This window comes from Lingula anatina, chromosome 1 (assembly GCF_051362555.1).
Source record: "Lingula anatina isolate TDL-2025a chromosome 1, LinAna3.0, whole genome shotgun sequence".
Lineage (NCBI taxonomy): Eukaryota > Metazoa > Brachiopoda > Lingulata > Lingulida > Lingulidae > Lingula > Lingula anatina.
Genome location: NC_141767.1, coordinates 51153633 through 51177035, shown reverse-complemented (window position 1 = coordinate 51177035; position 23403 = coordinate 51153633). Strand labels below are relative to the sequence as shown.

The 23403-nt window shown below is 40.8% G+C and overlaps 1 protein-coding gene across 3 annotated transcripts; it reads right to left on the bottom strand.

The window, feature by feature from the left end:
• Positions 1-22322, bottom strand: LOC106179366 (uncharacterized). 3 transcript variants are annotated; one of them, XM_087015089.1, is made up of 21 exons: positions 22123-22322; positions 14022-14151; positions 13802-13843; positions 12192-13516; positions 11927-11942; positions 9599-11767; positions 9057-9353; positions 8225-8872; positions 7401-7976; positions 7034-7249; positions 6477-6764; positions 5912-6190; positions 5120-5758; positions 4550-4735; positions 2962-4331; positions 2667-2682; positions 2408-2506; positions 2127-2225; positions 1783-1926; positions 1434-1538; positions 1-1195 (listed from the first exon to the last, which is right to left on the bottom strand). In XM_087015089.1, the coding sequence occupies exons 2-21, from the start codon at positions 14146-14148 to the stop codon at positions 807-809; spliced, it is 9030 nt and encodes a 3009-aa protein (XP_086871215.1). In that variant the 5' UTR covers positions 14149-14151; positions 22123-22322; the 3' UTR covers positions 1-806. The 3 variants fall into 3 exon arrangements, with proteins under 3 accessions (XP_086871215.1, XP_086871207.1, XP_086871210.1); XM_087015081.1 differs by lacking the exon at positions 22123-22322 and adding an exon at positions 21193-21467; XM_087015084.1 differs by lacking the exon at positions 22123-22322 and adding an exon at positions 17158-17187.
• Between the last annotated feature and the right edge of the window lie 1081 nt (positions 22323-23403).

The following is a 23403-nucleotide window of genomic DNA, read 5'->3' as shown; positions in this document are numbered from 1 at the left end:
TTCAAGTTTATTTAAGAAATGGAATGGTTTTATTCACAAGTTAATGCATAGTTTTACGGAATACTGTTAAAATGCAAGGGGGTCCTACACAGAAGAAATGTAAAATTACCCTCTGTTTAACCAATGACACCGTGTCAGTAATCTCTTCCTTTCAAATGTCTGTGCTTGTACTGCTGCTGATACTCGACATTTTAATAAGCTTATTATGCATATCTCTTCAAAACCTAGACTATAAACTACTTAAAGCTGATATAAAAGTTTGCATTTGTTTGTATTTGCTTCGTTGTTTAAATGTAGTGTTAGTGATAAAGGGTTTTGCTTCACAACCAGCATGATATATATCTAAAACCAAGTAACCATCTCATCTTTTCTGAATTAAACTCTCCTATGTACTTGGTACAATGAAAAACTCAAAATAAAATAGACCGTGTGCATGTGACCTAAAAAAGTCCATAATTTCGGACGAGATTTCTACTACTTGCATATCGATATTTCATTTGAAGAAGTCTACGACAGACGTATTCATTCTTATAATACATATATATATATAATGTACACACGTTCTGGTGATCATCTAAAAAACAATCAACACGAGAAATACATACCACTTGCGTGGTAAGCCTTGAAAGGGCTTAAAAACGTGTTTTTAGATATAAATATTGTTATAAGTGAAAACTGGAATGTATACGGCGGAAAAGATTACATAGATAAAAAGCCATTAAAATAAAAGAACGGAATCTTTGTACAACATGACAGTTAGACATTAAAAAGATCACTGCAATCGTTCTGGCAAAATAATCGTGTAATTATAATCTCGTGGCAACAGGATCCTCCTCTCTCGGCGTAGAAAGTTCTTCAGGATCGTGAGAAGAATCCCATTCGCCGACCTCTTCCTGTTCTGACGTGGGAGCTACGGCATCTTCAGTGTCCTCTGCAAAGGCGGGGTTTTCTTTACCACCTTTAGGCCTAAAGGCATGGAAATTTAAGGGACTGTCCACAATTGAAGACTTGTCTGAGATGCTCTCCGTATCAGACTTGCACTGCGCCTTACGCCACTTTCGGAACCCAACAGCTATTACTATGGCTACCACAATGGTAATGACGGCCGCCCATATTGTGATGCCTGTAAGAGCCGTTGTAATGGTACTGACAGACATTCCGGAGACTACAGCCGGCATTCCACTCTGAGCACTACCTAAAGATAAAAAACAAACAAATGGTTAGAGATAACCAATGTTGACAAAACTGAAATAAAATGAAAAATAAATAAATGAACGCTGCTGGCCATGAAAAAAAATGAGATAACAAATGTATTTTTTCACAAAAGAAACAATATGAGAAAAGATACAGAAATACGATCATGTCTTACTTTTACATATTTACCAATGGAATATTTTAATAGTCTAAAAACTGTGAGTATACACTCTACTTACTTCCAGCTGCTACCACGCTAGACCCGACGCAGTAAAACGATCCCACAGTATTGACACAGGTATTGCCAGCTGGGCATGGAGATGTCCCTGAGCACTCGTTTATATCTACAAAAGTGAGAATATTTAGAGGAATAGTTAAAGAAGCAATACAGTGCCAGTCGCATGACCAGGCATTTACAAAAGGGGAATAAAACGTGGAAAATAAAAAAAGAAACACAAACGGCATAAGCACTACAAGCAAAAATAACCTGAAATTGCGGTGTGCATTGATGATGGTCGTTCACATTATCTTATGAACGTATTTTCATGTTTACACTAAAAGCTACATGTAGTTGATCGGGTACCTTACCTATACACTCGTGGAAGTCCAGTGATAACTGATACCCAGGGAAGCAACTGCAGTTGTATCCACCGTTGTTCTGGCCGAGGCCAAATACTGTATCAGTACAAGTGTGTTCGCATTGTCCGTTATCAATCTGGCATTCATTCGTGTCTGTTTTGAAAAAAAATTCGAAAGTGAAAAGCGGTAAAATGATGAAATAATTCTTTCCAATAATCTGAATTTACAATTCCAAACATTCACCAATTTTTTGAAATATTGTACGTCGATTCAAATTATTTCACACAGCAAGAAGCTATGTTTTGAAATGACCGTAAATAAGGTGAAATTAAGTGCACTTGTACTGTACTTACTTTCACAGAAGGTCTCGTTTAATGGGATGTAGACGCCATTCACCAAACAGTCACAGTATTTTCGCCCACAACATGGATAGTAACAACGGATATTTTCCACTGGAAAAGTGATACGAGTATTTCAATCTTTAAAAGATCAAATAATCATTTTAAGTAATATATACATGTATATCCGTGTCAATGTGTTCGTGCGTGTGTGTGAATAAATGGGACCCATCATTAAAACTTTTAAGTTAAAATTAAAATGAAGGATATTTAAAATGAAGGATATTTGTACTCACGTAAACAACAAGAGGCCTGCGCAGCGCCCTCGTAGGGAAGGTAGACATTGTTTCCAACGTGACATGTACAACAAGTACCAGCAGCATCAGTGTTACAAACTGAAATGGAGTAATACGTGTATATAAAGACACACGTGTTAATCGTTTCAACAAGGACAACTAAACTAGCCAAGTAAAATAAAAATGGGAATGCTAGATCGATACTGAATAATTACATAAATTTGCTTTATTGTAATATTATAATTAAAAAAAAACTCACTTTCTGATTGCACCGGCTGCAAAAGAAAAGAAAAGATACATTCGTTAGATTTTTCAACAGAGCTTGTCGGGTAACTAAAAGACATCTTTTAAATATATATTTATATTAAATCTTTTAAAATGATATATCGAAATATTTCTAATTTAAATTAAATTTAAAAAAAGTATAACCAAACAAGGCACTAAATTTAAGTATCATTAAAAAAAAGAGGACATGCACGACATTTAAATAGAGCATTCGAAGTAGCTCTACATCCATTTCACCCATTCGCTTTTATGCGCTTTCAAGTACTTACCGGGTTCAGAAGTAAAAGTTTCATCCCAATCGGTAGACCATACGAATCCCTGTCTCCATTGCCGTACATGATCACCATGAAGTTAACATTAGAGTCTGTGCTTCTGATAACATGGCTTTGGCTCTCTCCGGTCACCGTGACGTGGGCCCCAACCAAACCGTCATTTTGTGGGGAGTTCGGATTATTGGGGATCGGGTTCCATGTTAGACTCAGAGCGGCTCCGTCTAATCGTAGCGTAGAAGTGAACTGGGACTTCATAATTATCATTAAATGATGCGTATAGGATCCTGATACTGATGTTGGGAGCAGGAAGTGATAGTCGTTGCTGTACTGCTCGACCGACACTACGGTGATCATGGATGGATCAGCAAGTTCTGCACTGCTTGTCTGACTCTTCACCATTTGTTGGAGGAGGATTGGTTTGTTTGCATACACACGGTAGTATACACCGGAAGAAAATTCATCCTGGGTATAACCGCCAGCGAATGGGATGGTGTAAGTTTTTGTCTCGCCGTTGCTTGAAATACGTGTAATCACCGTGTTGTCCTCGGCGGCAACGATCCTGAAGAAGTCACCAATTGTTCGGTCTGGAATGGGTACCGTACCATAGTCTCTGCCCCAAGATGTCACAGGGATCATCTGTTCTACTAAATGGTCACGTGAAGGAGTGTTGCCTGGTGTCAAACCGAGGATATTGGTTCTGACATTACCACTGAAGACAGCAACAGTTTTACTTGACACAACCAGTGCACCGGTCAAATCACCTGGTGTGCCCCCATCGCTTTGTAGTTGAAGGACCTCGTACATTTGGAGAGTTTCTGATATAACGTCGTTGTTACGATACGTTTGGCCGTTGTAAGTAACCTGCAAATCGGGCTCGCTAGCGTTGAACTTACGAGGGAGTGTAACGGTTACAAGAGTGTTGTCTTCTGTGGCTGCAATACCTAATTCAGTTTGGAATCTAGGAGGAGAGTAAGAGACAGTATAGTATCTATTGCCTAGAGCATCCTTCGGAAGAGCCAAATAGCCGTCTGTTGAAAAGCTATTTTTGTTTAGACAATAGACCACCACATCCTCACTCGACTGAATTCTAACACCCTTTCTTTCCTTGACGCTTCCTCTCAGTACCAGGGTCGGCTCATCAAGAGTTTCTTTCAATACCTGACCACCAAGCACCATCCTTGGCAATCTCACTAAATCTCCGTTAGTATTGTAATAGGTAATGTTTAGAGAGGCTACTGTGATCGTGTCCCTCCCAGGAGTGATGAAACATTCAAAAAATGGGTTAGGACCTGGACCGTCTTGCACTCGATTTTCTGTGAACATCACCATGTAATCAGTGCCAATAGCATCAAGAAGTGTTGAAGATGCTGTAATAAAAAAAAAATTAGATTTAATTGATGGATTCTGTCAAATTATGTAATTTTTATTTCACCGATAAATATACCATGAAATAAAATACACAAGGTTTGTATCTAACAGTGTAATTTTACAGAAAATATACGTCGTGCAGAACCGTTACCAACAGTTTATTCTTTTTAAATAACATATTTATTTTACTACATTTTAAATTATATATAAATATTACTTTGTCTCTTTTTCCTTTTCCCCGCCATATCCGCTGGGCACTGAGATCTGGGTACTCTATTGGTGTAGACCGAAACATTAGCTCGGGCCAAATGGTACCCTTCGCTGCATGTACAATAGTAGGACCCAATCGTGTTGATGCAGATATCTCCGCAGCCTCCGTTATTAGTTGCACACTCATCTGTATCTGTAATGACACATATGCACAAAGTGTTACATGCTATCAATAATGAGCCGTTTGTGTTATGGTGATATGAAGAAATGCTAAATATCATACATTGTTCACTTGAATTGGTGATCTTAAAAAGAGAAGAAGAACTTCAGTAGTCACATATGTACAATATCAAGACCATATTGAGCACCACGAACATTTCAAAAACCTTACATTGATGTTTTGCAACAAAACGTCAAAAAAAAAAAAAAAAAAAAAGAAAGAAAGAAAATGTCTTAATCCATCCTAAAAACGAACTCATACGTGTATTTATACTATGGGCCTCCATACCAGATAGCTTAATATATATGATTGTGTAATCAATTTGGTAAAGATTGTTAAAACTAACAGTCAACTTACCATTCATTCCAGGGGCTCCTCGCTCTCCCTTAATACCCTGCACACCTGGAGTTCCCTGTAAACCTGTGACACCGGGGGGACCTTGCGCACCCATTGGTCCTTGTTGTCCTTGAACACCCTGATCGCCTTTTTGTCCTTTTGTTCCAACTACCCCCTGTAATCCTTGGGGGCCAGTGCTACCGGTTGGGCCAACAGGACCAATACCTCCTGTGAGACCAGTAGGTCCTGCTATTCCAGACGCACCCTGCTGACCTTTCTGACCTGTTGGGCCTTGTGGACCAAGAACACCATTCACACCCTTTTGTCCTTTTATTCCCTGGAGACCCTGAGCGCCGGTAGGTCCTACAACACCCTGTTCTCCCTTCTGTCCTACGGCGCCGGATGAACCGACCTCACCTTTTTGGCCCTGTGCACCTTTGGCACCTACCTGTCCTGTTGGACCTGTTGATCCTACTGATCCCTTAGGACCCTGTAAACCATTGGCACCAGCAGCACCAGATGGACCTTGCTGTCCTGTGGGACCAACTTGTCCTGTATTACCAGGTAAACCTTGTAAACCACGTTCTCCCTTCTGGCCAACTGCTCCAGAGGCTCCTTGATTTCCTTTAGCACCCACAGGACCTTGTATTCCTTGTTCACCTGTGCAATAAAGACAAGGTTAGTTAGGCTTTAGTTAAAAGATTTGAAGGATATATAAATCATTAAGAAACTACCTACAGCAGACAGCTTTTCACATGAGACTACATTGCATACAAGTAGATATCTCAGAGCCAAGAGGAATGTCATTGTTACCTTTTTGACCTATTGCTCCAGAGGCTCCCTGAGCACCCGTTGGACCAGTGGCTCCTGTAGGACCATTTAGACCTTGGACACCTGTTGGACCAGATGCACCAATTGAACCTTTTTGGCCTGTGGCTCCTACTGCACCCACTTCTCCCTTGGCACCTGTTGGTCCAACTGCACCCACTGACCCCTTTTGTCCTACGGCTCCAGAGTTACCCTGAATACCCTTTTCACCTTTAATGCCTTGAATTCCCTGGGCTCCAACTTCTCCTTTCGCACCAGTAGGTCCTTCAAGATAACGTTAAATTTTGGTTTAAAAAATTGAAATTGGCAAAATGCGAACGTTTACAAGGGGACAATTTATATTATGTAATTCTTTGAAATCGGAGTAAGCGCACTGTGCAATGTTTTTGCGATTTACTTTTTAAGTGACCAGAGTAGCTTTAATGAACTTGAGATGACTAGCTTAAATAAATATGAGATGACTAGCCATCATTAAACGAGTTAACAAAGCAATAAAATTGAGTATGTGCATCCTAAGTTTTATATAATGGCAATAAAATACGAAACTTACCTTGTGGTCCAATTGCGCCACTGTCTCCTTGATTTCCTTTTGGTCCCTGGGCACCATTTACTCCCGTTGCCCCTGTCGCTCCAACTGTTCCTTTTTGACCCTTTTCACCGTTAAGTCCATTTGCACCTCTTGCACCTGATACACCCTGGATTCCTTGATCTCCCTTAGTACCCTTTGAACCCTGAAGACCGATCTGGCCTGACACACCTTGCTGACCCTTTTGGCCCTTCGTTCCAGTAATTCCGGTTGCTCCTGTCACACCCTGGGGCCCACTTGCACCAACCGATCCTGGAATAGAATAAAAGATAACATAGTGAAATTCAAATAAATATTCGAGTCGTATAAAATGTACAAAAAGGCATCATGAAAAAAAATGGAAAGAAAGTTTGTCTACATTTCAAAAGAAAATCATGTTCCTTCAAGACAGTTCAGAAAGGTTTGACAAACTGCTTATGTTGGTCCAAGAAATTTATCCTTTGAACAAAGCAGTTTCAGTAATAGGAAACGCATAATTTTATATAAATACACATAAATAGCATCCAAGGATGCAAACATACCTTTTTCGCCTTTAACTCCTGTTTCACCTCTTGCACCAGCTGGGCCTGTTGCTCCTGTGGGACCAATACTACCGGATGTACCCTGAGCACCAGTTGCACCAGTGTCACCCTTTGTACCCTTCTGGCCAGTAAAACCTTGTGGGCCCTGAGCTCCGGTAGGTCCAGCTATTCCAGATACACCTTGCACTCCTTTCTGGCCCTTCTGACCTTGAACACCTTAAGACAGAAACCAGCGTTTTATTTTCTTAATATCTTTTTCAAATTTCATAACATATTACAGCAGTAAGAATAATATCAATCATTATTTTATGGATCATTCAATCATTTCTTTTAACAGTAATATATAATTCAAAGAAAGGGCATTTACCTTGTGGGCCAGTTGCCCCAACAGGGCCCTGGCTCCCAGTTGGACCTGTTGATCCAGTTGGTCCTGCAGCACCGGACACGCCTTGCAGTCCCGCAGGGCCTGTTGCTCCTGTCTGGCCTTGGGGTCCAAATGCACCCTGTTGTCCCTTCTGACCTTTCGCTCCAACTGCCCCAGAAGTACCTTGAGCACCTTGCTGACCCTTCTGACCTTGAGGACCAGTTGCTCCGGTTGGTCCTGCTATTCCAGATACACCCTGTATACCCTTTTGGCCTTTCTGACCTTGAGGTCCCGTTGCACCTGTTGGGCCTGCCAATCCAGATACTCCCTGTATACCTTGTTGACCTTTCTGGCCTTGCGGACCTGTGGCTCCAGTGGGTCCATTTGCTCCTGAAACACCCTGTATACCCTGCTCCCCCTTCTGGCCTTGAGGACCAGTAGCTCCTGTTGGTCCTGCAATACCAGATACCCCTTGTATACCTTTCTGACCTTTTTGACCTTGAGGCCCAGTAGCTCCAGTTGGCCCATTTGCTCCACTGATACCCTGTATTCCTTGTGATCCTTTCTGCCCAACTTCACCTAAACAAACAAACACGTTTTAATAGAATTAAACAAAAATGTGTGTGTATGTGTGTGTGTTAAAGGCTAACTGTTATTAATTAATGAACACAATGCAGTTGATTTCACCTAAAAGAAGTTAAGTTGCACCTCCAGTTAAGTTACACCCTATTTTTTTGTATCCGTAGGTTTCCTCACACATTAAAATATTTTAAGCAGTATCCAGAATCAAAGTTTAGAGACACTGAAAAATATTTGAGTCAAGTTACCTTTGGGGCCAGTAGCTCCAACTGGTCCCGTAGCTCCTGTGCTTCCTGTGGGCCCAGCTGCTCCGGATTGGCCTTGGACACCAGTTGCACCAGTGGCGCCGGTAGGACCAGTTAAACCTCGAACTCCAGAAACTCCCTGGGCTCCTTTATCTCCTGTCTGGCCCTGTGGACCAGTAGCTCCAGTGGCACCAACAGCTCCGGTCGCTCCCAACGCTCCTTTCTGACCTTTTGCTCCAACTGCACCCGATGCTCCCTGGTTTCCAACTTCACCTTTCTGTCCTTGAGGACCAGTTGCCCCTGTGGGACCAATATTGCCACTAACACCTTGTATACCCTGTGCTCCTTTAGCTCCAACAGCCCCGACATCTCCCTTCTGTCCTTTAGAGCCAACTGCACCCGTAGGTCCAGCTATTCCAGATGCTCCTTGCACTCCTTTTTGCCCTTTGCTCCCTGTGGCACCAATGGCTCCTGTTGGCCCAGTACCCCCTGTGTTACCAGTAGGACCCTGTAAACCTGATTGACCCTGAGCGCCAGTTGCACCGGTAGCTCCAGTTGGACCAACGTTACCCTGTGGACCTGTGCTACCAGTTGGTCCTACAGCACCAGAGTTTCCTTGTATTCCTTGTTCACCCTTCTGACCTGTTGGGCCTGTAAAATTAAAATGTTTGAATTAATGGAGTAAAGTGTTTAACTACAAGTCCTGTTCTCTCTATAATCAATGTCACGGAAATCGTGTTCATAAAAAGCACTGCTTATTATGTACCCTGATTCTCCTCCCCCTCTCTCTCATAACCAATTTAACTGCTCTGCATATATACGAAGAATTCCGTACCTGTAGCTCCTGTCGGTCCATTAGCACCGCTGACCCCTTGGATTCCTTGTGCCCCTGTTGGACCTACAGCACCTACAGAGCCCTTTTGTCCAGTTGCGCCGGTTGGACCTGCTACACCTGATACACCTTGGGCTCCTTTTGTGCCTTTTTGTCCAGTTGGCCCAGTTGCTCCAGTCACTCCAGACGCACCCTGTAATCCAGTTACACCTGTTGGTCCTTGAGGACCTGTTGATCCTTGTGGACCTATTGCTCCCGTGAGACCTTGGGCACCCTGTGGACCAGTCGCACCAGTAACACCTGCCAATTCAATGAATAAAATGTGCAAATTGTCTATTGCTTGTAAACGAAACGAATATACGAACTTTTTATACATATGTTAAAAAAGTGCTATATACAGCTTTTTATTCCCATTTCCTTAACATGGATATCTGTATGTACTTTTAACATTTGTATTTCAAATTGGTACAAATAAAAATATCACTAAAAAGTGGAAAAAGAAGGATGCACTGACAGCAAATGTTTCATATAACATCAGACATTACCTTGTGGACCTTGTGCACCGGAAACCCCCTGGTTACCCTGAGCACCTTTCTGACCAGTGGCTCCTTGGGCTCCAGTTGCACCAGTTGGACCTACGTTGCCTTGATCACCTTTTTGACCAGTCGCCCCAGTCGGTCCAGATGCTCCTGCTACTCCCGTTGCACCCACTGCACCCGTTGCACCCACATTTCCCTTTGCTCCGGTAGGTCCGCTTGCACCAGCAAGCCCTTGAGCCCCAGTTGGTCCCACAGCACCAACGTTTCCCTTTGCACCCGTTATCCCAGTGGCTCCAGTCGGGCCAGAGCTTCCTTGTGCTCCCGTTGCACCAACTGCCCCTTGTTGACCTGAGACACCAGACACACCTTGGATGCCCTGCTCTCCTTTCTGTCCCACAGTACCTTTTTGTCCCTTAGCTCCAACAGGTCCAGTATTGCCCTGAGGCCCAACGGCACCAGTCGCTCCCACTGGGCCCTGGTCTCCTATGGCTCCCTTTGCTCCCGTTGCACCAGTAGGGCCTACTGCGCCTGTGAAACCTTGGGCTCCCGTAGCTCCTACATTTCCTTTAAGTCCAGTAGCTCCAGTAGCACCCGTCGGCCCAACAGCTCCAGACACTCCCTGTTGTCCTTTTTGCCCTGTGGCTCCTACTGCACCGGTGGCTCCAGTTGGTCCATTTGCCCCAGAATTACCCTGTACTCCTTTTGCCCCTACTTCACCTTTGCTTCCTGTTGCACCAGTTGGACCGCTCACACCTTGTGTACCCTGTGGACCAGTGTTTCCTGTAGCTCCAGTGGGACCAATGGCTCCCTGGTCGCCTTTCTGACCAACATTCCCTTTCTCACCCAATGCTCCCTTTTGGCCTATTGCTCCAGTCGGTCCACTAGCTCCTATATCGCCCTTACTGCCAGTTGGTCCTTGGACGCCTGACACACCAATGGCACCTTGTGGACCAGTTGGGCCAATGGCGCCAACATTCCCTTTATCACCTTTATTACCAATTTCACCTTTCTGACCAGTTAGTCCCGCCACGCCCTGTGTGCCAGTTGCTCCCACTTCTCCTTTTGATCCTTTGGTTCCTGTTGCACCTGCTACACCAGTTGCTCCAGTGGGGCCAACTGCTCCTTGGGCACCTGTAGGGCCAGTCGCTCCCGTCGGCCCTGATGCGCCCTGAGATCCAGTTGCGCCAACATTACCTTGTGGTCCAGTGTTACCTTGACTGCCCTTTTGTCCAGTTGCTCCATTTGGTCCCACTGCACCTGTTGCGCCAACATTACCTTTTACTCCTGTTTGCCCTACAGCACCAGCTTGACCAGTTGGACCCTGTGGCCCTGATGGACCAACATTTCCTTGTTCTCCCTTTTGTCCTGTAGCTCCTGTTGCTCCAACAGCGCCTGTTACTCCTTGGTCACCTTTGGATCCTGTGGGACCTTGTGGACCTATTGGGCCTTGAAGACCTGTGGTACCTGTTTCTCCTCTACTGCCGGTTGGACCAGGTGGACCAATTACACCTTGTGCGCCAGTAGGCCCACTTGGACCTACATTTCCCTGGATCCCTGTAGCTCCCACTGGACCTGTTGGACCTGTGCTACCAAGGGCTCCCTTTTGACCTATATTTCCTTGTTCGCCCTTAGCACCCGCAGGTCCTGTTGGACCAATAGCGCCCGTGGCTCCAACAGCCCCAGTAGAACCCTGGGGCCCTGTTGGTCCTGATGAGCCTGGGGCACCTGGTAACCCCTGAGGTCCTGTCGCTCCTGTGATACCTGACTGACCTTGTACACCTTGTGGTCCTTCAGAGCCAGTTGGTCCCTGTGCACCCACCTCTCCCTTTTGTCCAGCAGCACCAGTTGGTCCTTGGACCCCTTGGATACCTTGTGGTCCTGTTGGACCCGTATCCCCTTGAGGGCCAGCTACACCCTGTAGACCTGTTGGACCCTGTGCACCTTGGTCACCTTTAGCTCCATTGAATCCAGGATCACCCTGTGGACCCATGGGGCCATTTGGTCCTGTGGGCCCCAGGGGACCGGTGTTGCCCGTGATGCCTTGTGGACCTTGAGGACCAACATCTCCTTTTGGGCCTATGGCACCAGTGGGCCCAACTGGACCAGTAGGACCAGTTACCCCTGGAGAACCCTTTGGGCCGGCAGGTCCAGTTGGCCCTGTTGGACCTGGAGGACCTGGAAGTATTCAAAATAAATATTGCCTTGGTCTTTCTTTAACAACCAATAACATTAAAATATTATAAAAAGTCAATCAGTTTTAGATATAACAATATTATCTGGTTATTAACACAATTTAAGTAATGTTACAGTTTGTTGTGTTCTTAGTTCACTTACCTGGGGGGCTTGTAGGCTAAAAAAGGAAAGTCGAAAATCAAATGATTAATAATTCAGACAATTAAAGCGGTTGTATGATTAAACAAGGAACATCTATTAGAAAAAAAATGGGCATCCTTTCATCCAAGCAGAAAATATATAACGCTTGATTCAAATTTTTACTTAAATAGTTTTGAATATGTATCTTTCTTTAAGATAGAATTGCTTGTGAAAATAATTATAAAACCTATGTTCACGTTTACTTGAAAAGGTTATAAGTACTTACAATAACATTTATCTCTTCAAGTCTCATTCCAATAGGTAAACCATAACTCTCACGATCACCTGCGCCGTAAAGGATACCCATGAAGTCAATACCAGCAACAGGGTGGCTAATATTGTGGGCTCCATCAGAAACAGTGAAATATCCTCCTACATATATGGTGCCAGGGATGTCGGTCCACTGAACATTAGCAACAGGTTGACCATCAAGCAAGACTCCGCTTCTGGATGCATTCTGGATGACCAGTAAGAAATAATTAGTGTAGGCACTTGCTACACCAGTTGGGGTTGCAAAATGATAGTCATTGTCATACTGCTCAATTGGTGGAACTATGATCATCGAAGGATCGGCTTCTTCAGGCGATTGACTTGTTAGTTGACTGATTACAAACTGGGCTACAAGGGCGGGCTTATTTGTGTACAGATAGGAGTACTTAAAAATATTTAGCTCAGTGTAACTTCCGGCTCCAACTATGGAATAAAACCTAGAACCTGTGTCATCAACGACGGTTAGCTCTGTAACACCAGACTCGCTTGCAACTATACGAACGACATCTCCAGTTGTTCTGTTTGGTATAGGCACGTAGCACCAACGTCTTCCGAGCGAGGATATGGGCGGTATCATCTCCACCAGATGATCTCGTGAAGGGTTGTTGGTCACGGGCTTCACGGCTGTGCGGACATTCCCACTAAATACTGCGAGCTTAGGCATTTGGCCGTTCACTAAAGCAACGGTAACTTCAACTCTGGTTCCTGTGAGATCGCCGTCTGTATCTGACTGAATGAGAGCGGTCTGCATACTGTTCAGAGTGAATTCAATGACTCCATTTGCGCCATAAGTTGTTCCTGCCCATTGTACAGACAGAGCCCGGTTCGGTAGAGTGACGCGAACAGGGGTATTGTCGTACACAGAAGCAATGCCGATTTCTGTCCTGGTAGTGGCTGGGGTGTAGCTTACGGTATAATACGACGATCCAATGGCTTCGATCGGATAGACTAAGAAACCGTCGACTGAAAAAGCTTCTCTGTTTACACCGTAAACAACGATGTCTTCTGTAGACTCGATTAGAATTGCCTTGTTTTCTATAATATTCCCGCTCATCATGCGAACGTTTGCCCCAACAGTTATCGAGACAACTTGATTACGAACTAAAGTTATAACTTGGTTGTATGAAGTGTCGAAAATGTTTGTGATATTGACAGAAACTAAACTGGTAGCATCTCTAGCGGGTGTGAGGAAAATGTCTTGAGGTGGATTCGTATTTGATTCCACTCGATTTTCCATGAACATTAGCAGGAAGCGGCGTCCACCAGAATTTTGTCTTTGGACTGAAAAAAATATTTACAATGCAGAAAGAGCACTGAAAATGGCAATGAAAATATGTCTACAAACTTATAATGAATTATTGTATAGATAAATGATTAAATGGAATGACAAATGATTGATGAAAGGCTGGATAAAATATCCCCTTTTCCCTGTATGTGTTTATGTGTGTGTGTGTGTGTGTGTGTGTGTGTGTGTGTGTTTGTATGGAGAGAGAGAGAGAGAGAGAGAGAGAGAGAGAGAGAGTGTGTAGGGGCAGTTGGAGGACGTTCAAAGCAGTATTTTCCTACTCGTTGTTGTCTGTCTCTTCCTTCGGATATGCTCCTTCATTTCTGGAATAATAAAATCGACTTGTTCAAAACAAATATGCACATATATCAGCTAAACATGTCATTTATGCACAGCAAAAAGATGTTATGTAACGCCTGGCCTGCTTCAAAATCAGCTCCAATACAATAAACTGATTCTGTAGAACAATACTATCTGTATACATGTGTAAAAATAACTTACCCTCGATGTCTTGATTTAACAGTTTATCATTATAGATTAGAATATCTTCGTTGCCGCTTATGATGCTGGCCTGGCTAGCGTGGGCCGCCACTGCCAACAGCACTGCTGCAAGTAGTAGTAACTTCATGGCCTGAAATGTAAAAAAGGAACATTTAATATAAATACATATGTTGATATTTTATGTCTGGCTTACTGAAATCATTAAGGCACAATCATAATTAACAATCAGATTGTGCTTATAATAATAATAATAATAATAATAATAATAATAATAATAATAATAATTTTTATTTAAAGAGGGTAAAACATGGTAAGTGTATACACTTATCTTACACATGGCCCTCTGAGGGGTTAGAATGAAATAGTGTGTTAATGAATAAAAGATAAATAATAAATTGAATTAAATTAAATAACAATAAAGTAAAACTGAATCAACTTAAACGTAATAATAGTAATAACAATGAAGTAAATAGACAATATGTTAGTAAAAATCTTAAAGCTACATAAATTAATAAGTTTATACATAAAAATTGACTTTTGATATTTTAAAAACGATTTTTTAAAAAGTATCCAAGTCTTCGGAGTTTTTTTAAATTCCAGAGTTAAGGCAGTTCCATATTTCAACTGAAGACCATATTGGACCAACAGTTGATATGTCTTTATGTCTGCCGATTGGTAAAATTTAGTACTTGATCGGTGATGGGTAATTCTGCCTGAAGTGCCTCTGTTTGTAATACCTTATGTATTTTGGTGAAAGTCCATTTAACGATTTAAAAACTAGTGTTGCTTACTTAAAAGCTCTCCGTTATAAATTGCTTGCCAGTTCAGTTTTATTGAACATCAACCTTTGATACTGATTTCTTTTAAAGTTTCATATGAGACGGACATGAACTTAAAATATGCATAAATGTTTCCCTAGGATAAATTTGTCAATTAAATTACATTTTCCTTGCCATCTTTCGAGATGAAGAGATATTTTCAGACTAGTTTTAAAGCACTTTATTAACTGTGGTTATCAGTCGACACAATAAACTTGACATGACAAGTGATATCAATTTTTAACTCCCAAACTGCTACGTCATGTTTTGCTATGTATGCGGCTCTACACCCTACACCCCTCATCAAATTTTAAAGTTCTAACAAAAAATACCTTATTGAAATACGCTTTCAGCACTAAATGATTTACATGTAACTTCATCCATTTTCTGCTAACTTCACAATCTTCCGATTTACCGATTACTATATAGATTTCAGTTGCTCACAAAGTGCATGATAATGAAACCACAGCATATGTCCAATGATATATGTTTTTTTTCAAAGAAAGACAAATTAACACCACTCCTACATTAGCGCACTTAAAGGGATAATAACTCTTCGTATGAGATCTATAATTCACAATAAAAACATTGTTGATAACTCATAGAAATATAATAAATTCTGTTTTACCACAAAAACGGCAGTTATAGCTATGTATTATTCTGATATCTGAGATTGTCTTTAGACCACGTGACCTCCATTGATGGCTATTCTCTGTTAAAATCTCTTAAGAGATTTTAACAAAAAAACAAATTTTTTAGAAAAAAACAGGGACTTACTTTGAATGTAGAAATGGATTCATTGACCATTAGTAAGTATGGGAAAATTGTTGTTTACTCCAGGAAAATCCATTTTTTGGCCGAAACGAAGAGTTATTATCCCTTTAAATAGCCAAGTACATAAAGGGGACATTATCCATGGTGTTCCAGCAGCATTTAACCACTCCCAAGTCATCTGTGAAACAAATTCCAGCCTTTTTCATCGGAGATAGTTAAAAATCATTTTGAATCTTGTGTGTCCACTAGGAATTTGTGAAGACTAAAAAATGATAAAATGATACACCATTTTATCATTGTATTTTATAATTTTTATTTCAAACGACTGACTAGAAGAAAATGCTGAAACGAAATATCTAAGGCGGGCCTCTTAGCTAAGATTTTGTCTTTAGTTGACTAGGAATTTTTTTTAAAATTCACTTAACTGCAAATTTTGAAAAAAAAGGAGAGACACAATTTGATATAACTAATTTTATAATACATATATTTTCCTCCATCAGCATAATCCTGTTACCATATCTCGGGCATTTGTCAGGAGTAACTTGGACTGATGTCGCATCGCCATAAAAATACAAGATACGCTTAACCAAACGAATAATCAACAAATGTCTTTTTTCTATTTTGAATGTGGTGTAATTCATTTAGGTGGTTCTAGCAAACAACCAAGAATAATATCTTGCCCAGAAAATGATTGCTTAAATCTGGAATGCGCTAGTTGAAAACAATCTTATTACAATCTTCAACCTTTTGAATTCATTCATTCATTGCAAAGGCTTTCAAAAGTATTCAGCTTGTTCGCTTAACTTTGTCCATTTTACTTGCTCTTCGTTTTTGTCTACGATTTACTATCGTAAGCAATTAAGCAATAACAACCTACCGTGCTACTGCTACTTCTGACCACACCCCTGTGGGCTATGTGCAAGTATACAAACCTCTTGATGAGTAGTATCAATGTGAAATGGTCGCGTGAGAAGAACGCACGTTGGTGTATTGTGCAGCTTTGATAGGCATGATAATTAAGTATAGCAGATATCTAATTTATTGTTTAATTGCTTATGATAGTGCATGTTCGTTTGCGCTACGATGTATATAAACCTAGCGTTAATGATGGTTTAAATAAGTAGTAAAGTAAAGTACTCCTTAGACTAACATTTTCCGATCAAATAGCTTGTAGCGACATGTCTGTAAAAGACATGGTGCATCATTTGTTGAATGAAAAATAAACAACCCCTCTCAAATTTTGCACCTATATAAAGCAAAATTAAATAGAAATGCATGTACATGCAGCTGTCCTGTAGAAAAAATAGCGTGTTGAAAGCGTAAATGTATAAATCAATGTTAAGCTTTGAGTATTTTGGCCAGTAAGTGGTATGTTTTGTCATCTCTCTCTCTCTCTCTCTCTCTCTCTCTCTCTCTCCAAAATTTTACAACACGCTGTTTTAGGTGTGCTTCAACCCTCATTCAATGCAAAGTGCTCTCGTGAGTCAAAATAAATTTTGCAAAGAATAATGAAGCTGACTAATATTGTGAAAATCACAACCCACCCAGCAACTAAACATCCCGCATAGATTGGCCAGTCACTCACTGTCCAGTCGTTGGTATAAACCCTGGCTAACACAACACGTCTTTTCTGTTTGTTAGTTTATTTTTCGAATAACTCTCTCCAAACTGCTAATTGAAAATTTGATAAAAATTTCGATTAAGAAAGAATGAACAATGAAAACAAGTCTCACAAAGAGTTTGAACATTTTGATATAAATGCCAAGTTTCTAGTAAATAGCAGCGTTTGCTTTTGGCTTTACACCCCCCCCCCCCCCCAAAAGCATTCCATAGACTTGTGCTTAATCTCAAGGGCGTCTTTCAACCCACATTCAGTGAGGTGAGTCAATTTTTTGTCACGAATTGTAAAATGACGAATATTGCTATAATAACAGTCCACCTAGCAACTGTTCAACTCGTACGGTGGGGCCAGTCATTCATTGACCGATGAGTCAAGTTGGCCAAGCTATCACAGAAAGTCCTATCTCTCTGAATTCTATTTATTTTGCATTCTGTCAGCAAATGGATATTTGGTTAAATGGGTAAGAAGAATGATAAAAAAGGAACCTGTCAAAACAAGTATATTTTATTAGCAGCGATCTTTCAAACAATTTGGAAACTCTGCCAAGCCTCACTGAAATATTGAGAGGTAGTTGTTTGGGAGCGACCACGCCTATATTTCCTCGACGATCTGCGCATGTGCAGAGATGTGGGGGAGAGCAACAAAGAGCAAATAAAGAAAGCAGTTCCATTGTATCACAACGTGCACACTTGGTTCGCTTACCTATAGCATTTTGTAAAACTATCCAGCATTGTAGTATATTGGCTTATCGTTAAAGACAGAGGGAAAATTCTTAAAGCGGATTAAGATCGATTTTGACATTTATTTATTTCCCGCAAGACCCATATTCGCACAACATTTAATTCTTTTATTCCATTGTATGTCAATTGTCAAGTGCAAACGAGTATAAATATAGCACAAGCGCTTCGTTTTTCTTTAAATATTGTACAATATCTGCATCGTTCCTCTATCTCATTAAAAAAGAATATTAGGTCACTTACTAATACCTGTGTGGTATGAAATAGACACGAAAATATTGAATGTTCACTCATTATTTAAATGAATCCGTTTTTCAGACAAGGGTATACTTTTCTTATTAACTATACATGAATAAAAAAATTGAAATTTGGCAAGCCTTAATTTCTTAACGTTTTTCGAAATGTATTTATACAGATTATAATCACTACCACTGATTCTAGGCTATCACCATAGGGTGTAAAACACTTGATCGAAGACAAACTTTAATACCTTATACAGATATAACTTATGTTGGAAACAGGTCGTGTAATAAGAATATAACCTGCGTGCTTGTCATTAGCATCTAAACAAAACTAGACCTTAACTGGCAGGTTGATCAAAGGAGGGTCAAATGTTGAATGGAGAAGGCGGGTCAAATGAAATGTCATTAATTTAGCAATGCAGAGTATTACTCTCAATTTCTCGCCAACTCAATTAACAGAAATATTTCAATATTCATTGAGGTCAGTGAGGTACGCACATATAGCGAGATACTGTCCGACGGCCCCAAAGCTCTGCTATTGTTTGCAATAAGGACAACACCAGTTTGAATGGAAATCTTTCGAGGTAAGGTATGCAGCACGTTTATGGTTAATTTAGTCGACCCGAGTACCGAATTACCTATAAGCGGGTCGTTTATTAATACTCATTGTATAGGCATATTCGACCTTACTTATGTGTTACATGTGTGCTCAATATGCTGCACGTCCGTATAACAAATGAATATGTGCATTTTACATGCAACATAGATGTTACGTATCTTATATAACAAAGTTCGGACAACGCATAACTGGAAAGGACTACTACAATATACGAGTATCCTACAAAATACAAGTATGCTTTACAAGTAATGCTGAAAGTATATCATGTGCCATTTGACTTATTCAGAACTTTTCATTTTCTTTCATCAACTAAAACGACTACTTGAAGTGCGTTAGGTTTTGAAACGGAGAAATGCCTTAAGAAGCTTAAATGGTCTATTAGCAAATTAGACGTTTTAAATCCCAAAGACAGACCCTTATAACAGAAACAGATTTGAAAAAATTGCTTGTAATGCAAATGATTGAAAAGTATGTTTTTTATCTTATTTAATGGACGGCATTTGTAGATATTTCTCTACGTATAGACACAGTTACAGGAGTGTCCGTGATGGGTACCAAAATCGTCCAAAATCAGTCCCTGCAATTTTGAATACATATTTCATAACAATGTGGCTTAATACGCGTTGCTATTACTTTTAACCTTTATTTGGGTGAAAGACTATCTCCCAAACAATTGTGGTCACCGCAACGTAAGGCACACCCGATACCAGTATACAGTACAGCACAAATGACATAACTTCAAACACAACGGACACAAGGATGGAGAACCTCTATACAGGTCATTTGGTACGGGGCAATCAAGCTTTGCACCCTCTGCATCCAAATATTTTTGTATAAAATCAGTCTCTTTATTCAAAGTGTAGTATTGATTATAATTAGCACATTGGGCGTCGAATCAAAACATATCTATGTATACGGTTATGTCACACTGAACCCCAATTACGACATCATAGTACCGTATAACTTCCAAAACTCAACAGAGCAACAATGTATACGCTCTGGCCGTAAAATCAATTTCTATTGACGATGTGTAATTGAACTTTGGATTTCTTAGAGATAATGTGACCTATGAGAGAGAGGCGAGTGCTGTATTTATAAAAAATGTGGCTTATACATTTTAATGGTGCACTGAAATAACGAAGATATTACAAAGGGGCGTCGACCAATTACTCAATATACTTTATCTGATGAAAAAACGAGGTAGTTCTGCCTTCCTCGAGTAATTGATACCAGTACAAACAGCTGGCTTAAAGCAAAGGATATTACTGACAGACAAGTTTCCCTGTGCAAACAAGGAAATGATCTTATCCTTACGACATTTTTTGCCCTGCAAATGGGCATTCCTCTGAATAACGCTTAGGATTACAATGTAGAAATTTAGATTATCACATTACAAATGTGTATCCATGATGTAGTTTAATTTTTGTAAACCATTCACAAAATTTTTATTCAATCCTATGCATACCTCAAATGCTTTTCGTGTCACTTAAGTTCATTGATGTTTGAAACTTCTTCCTGACTTAATCTATGATTTCAAATGCCACTAGGTGCAGCAAAAATCAAACTGGGGACTAAACTCTCTATCTTATCGATAAGGTCACCAAAAAGAAAGCAATGAAATCCCTAGTCTGCTTCAGCCATAACACCATCCGGCCAACCGGTTATCACACTTTTGCATGCGGTGTTGGGCCGACCCGGATTATGATCCACGCCCATGCGCGGGAGTCACATGCGCACTGTCCCACTTTCAGCGTGGTGTTATGTTACAAATCACATGGCACATGGACTAGTTTTTCTAAAGGCCTACTTATAAATTCACAATGCACAAATTTACTCGAGTCAGGTAGATAAACAAAGGTTCTCTGCACCAGCCCCCCTTTCTTACCTTGAACTCAAAAGAACTACTACTAACTATCAGTGGGTAAAGATTTAAGCGTCCTCTCTCTGTCCAAATTTTAACTGCATTTCACCCCTAGACCCGCTTTCGAAGTTTGATTTGCTGTTTTATACACTATTTATGATGCGTGATATTACTCATCGATATTATGTACTGTTTGTTTATTCACTTTTAGAAAGTCACCATTACTTCCTCACAGGCAATGATTGGTTTGTAATCTTTTAGTACATTGATGGTAACTTTTATCAATTAATTGCGTACAGTAGACTGTTAGACAAATACTGTTATTCACATAAGGCTACGTTTTATCTGAAATGACCCTATACCTATAGACTTTCATACTTGTATTTCTTAGAAGTTTCTGGAAACCTAAAAAATACCTCTAAAGTTATCTTTTCTACATGAGCATTATGTACCATAAATTCCAAAAAATAATCAAATGGCTAGATTCATAATAACTTACAGTCTGTATCATTTCATCAGAACGAACCATAATAGCACTCCATAAAGTTGCACTGCGGGTAAAGCATGCGTAATGGGGAGAGGGGCACCGCCCTCACCAGTCTTAAGAGAGTTAACCAATCAAGCGAAAAGATGTTCTGTGACGACGAACTGGTAACGCAGGCGCCTATTGTCCGGCGCTAGGTGGTTTAGACCAGGGAATGCTACTGCAACACCACCTACGCTATGGGAGGTGGACTGATCTTCTTTAAGTCGCTCACATTCCTTTGGCTATTGTAATGGCGGTCGGGCGTGCCGGCTTCCTGTACAAGTCTCTTACCTAAGTTATTAAGCAACCCCTCCCTTATTGTCTATACACCTCAGGCTCGATCGTCCAGCGATATAATAGATTTCAAATCGCCTAAGGTTTATTTATGTATGGTCATACTAACAATATTTTAATCCTCGACTTGTCTATGTGCTATTGTAAGTCAAAGGGAACTCTTTCAGCGATTATATTTCGGACTTATTACCCATCTACCGCCTGTACTCTGTTTTTGTTAGTGTAATATTAATTCGCTCTGGCTCAAGTCAACACCGCTGCCAATCTGTCGGGTTATTTTGTTCAATGTGATAGTTTCTGCCAAGTTTTAACACAAACTTCAGTTTCGCAGAAGTGACCCACCTGCCTTTCATAGAAGTACCGATCGTAAAGGTCATAAAATATTACCCGATAAAAATACTAGTAACACATAAAACATATACAGTTGATGCAGCAATGAAACTCAGTTTTTGATAACTGTATCGTTCTTTTTAAAATTGTCATACATTTAAATATGACCAAGTGTAACCCCTTATACACAGCAGCCGGTCATGTTAAGCTTGTGCTAGACTAGGTTCAATAGAGATCGAACTAGGCGTGGCCGCAAGGTAAAATGCCCATAACACTCACCCCAACTCTGCTCTTCTAACTTTGTCACAGAGAGTCCCGACAACTTCTATGGTGTTGCCAAACCACCCTGGCTTCTAACAGGTACTTCTCGTCCGCTGCCAACCACGACACTGGTAAAAGTACCAGCAGACTAAGTGTGCGCGCGGGTGTGGGTACCTCGCTCAAGTCTAGGTCGACGACGCTGAATGGCGCTAACAACAAAAGAGGAATGCAAATTTAGTACCTGAGTGCCTCCGTTTGAATGGGCGTTATTACCGTCCATCTAACAGTGTGCTCTGCGTCCCCGCGAGATCAAGTAACTCGCCATTAATATACAGTGGTAAAAACAATGAACCCCTTAATTTATAGTTTTCAGACCACAGGGTGAATAATGCTAAACATGTTCGATTGGAAAAGAATGTTGATTGAATGAAAAAGCAAATGAAAAGAGCCTCTTGCCCAGGGTTAAATTTCATGGCACTACGAAAGTTACAATAACCAAAAGAGGCGTTATGTAATGTAAGGACGCGACGCAAAATTCAATAATCCGCCGTTGGAGGAGAAATGATCACCACGCCCTTATAAATGCAATCAATGATTTTAATTTATAAAATGCAAGTTTACAACCATAATGTGAAGGATGCATCCTTAATAGATACCCTTTAAATCGTTGGACATACACTGGTAGTTTCAATACCCGACGCCAGCGATCAGTGAACATACATGTGGCCCTGGTCTTTTAAACCAGAGGGACTGTTTACCTATGTGACACTAAGAACAAATGCCAAACTTGAAAGAGACATTATAAAATCCAATTCGAATTGTGAATAGTATATTTAGCATGGCCTGGAGTAAAACTGTTTTCACATTCACATGCAAACGTAATGGTCAAATTAACTATCCATCAGATTTAGACGGAACACCTTTCTTTTCAAAATCGCGCCACTTCAGTTGCATAACGCGATGGGAATAAATCATGTAATTGGTTGAAAAATAAAAGTTCTTATCGTAAATCAAAATGTTGCAATACAAGGGATGTTTCTGATGTAGTTGTAAAAACCACCTGCTAGTGTTTACATGGTGGTTTTTCTGTACTTATCCAATGATCAAGCCCTGCCGTATATTTTAATGTTGGTTGTCTCCACTGTTCTCCGTGCACCGCAGCGGACACTCGTCTCTCTACTGTTGTCTGTCACGTGCAATACTTTTTCTTTCTGTTTTGCTCGGTCTTTCATAGCCACTAGTTATTTATGATTTTAAAGTTTTGCCCAAAATGTAACCAGTGTCGTAAGTTACGCTTGC

What these genes read in the sequence shown, in the direction of transcription:
- LOC106179366 (XM_087015081.1), bottom strand. Translation starts at nt 21,222, where the DNA reads ATGGTTCGTTCTGATGAAATGATACAGACT. An exon ending in TGGGGCAACTGGCCCACAAG is followed by an intron (nt 7,250 to 7,400) that starts GTAAATGCCCTT and finishes TTCTGTCTTAAG; the next exon opens with GTGTTCAAGGTCAGAAGGGC. An exon ending in TGGAGCAATAGGTCAAAAAG is followed by an intron (nt 5,759 to 5,911) that starts GTAACAATGACA and finishes TTTATTGCACAG; the next exon opens with GTGAACAAGGAATACAAGGT.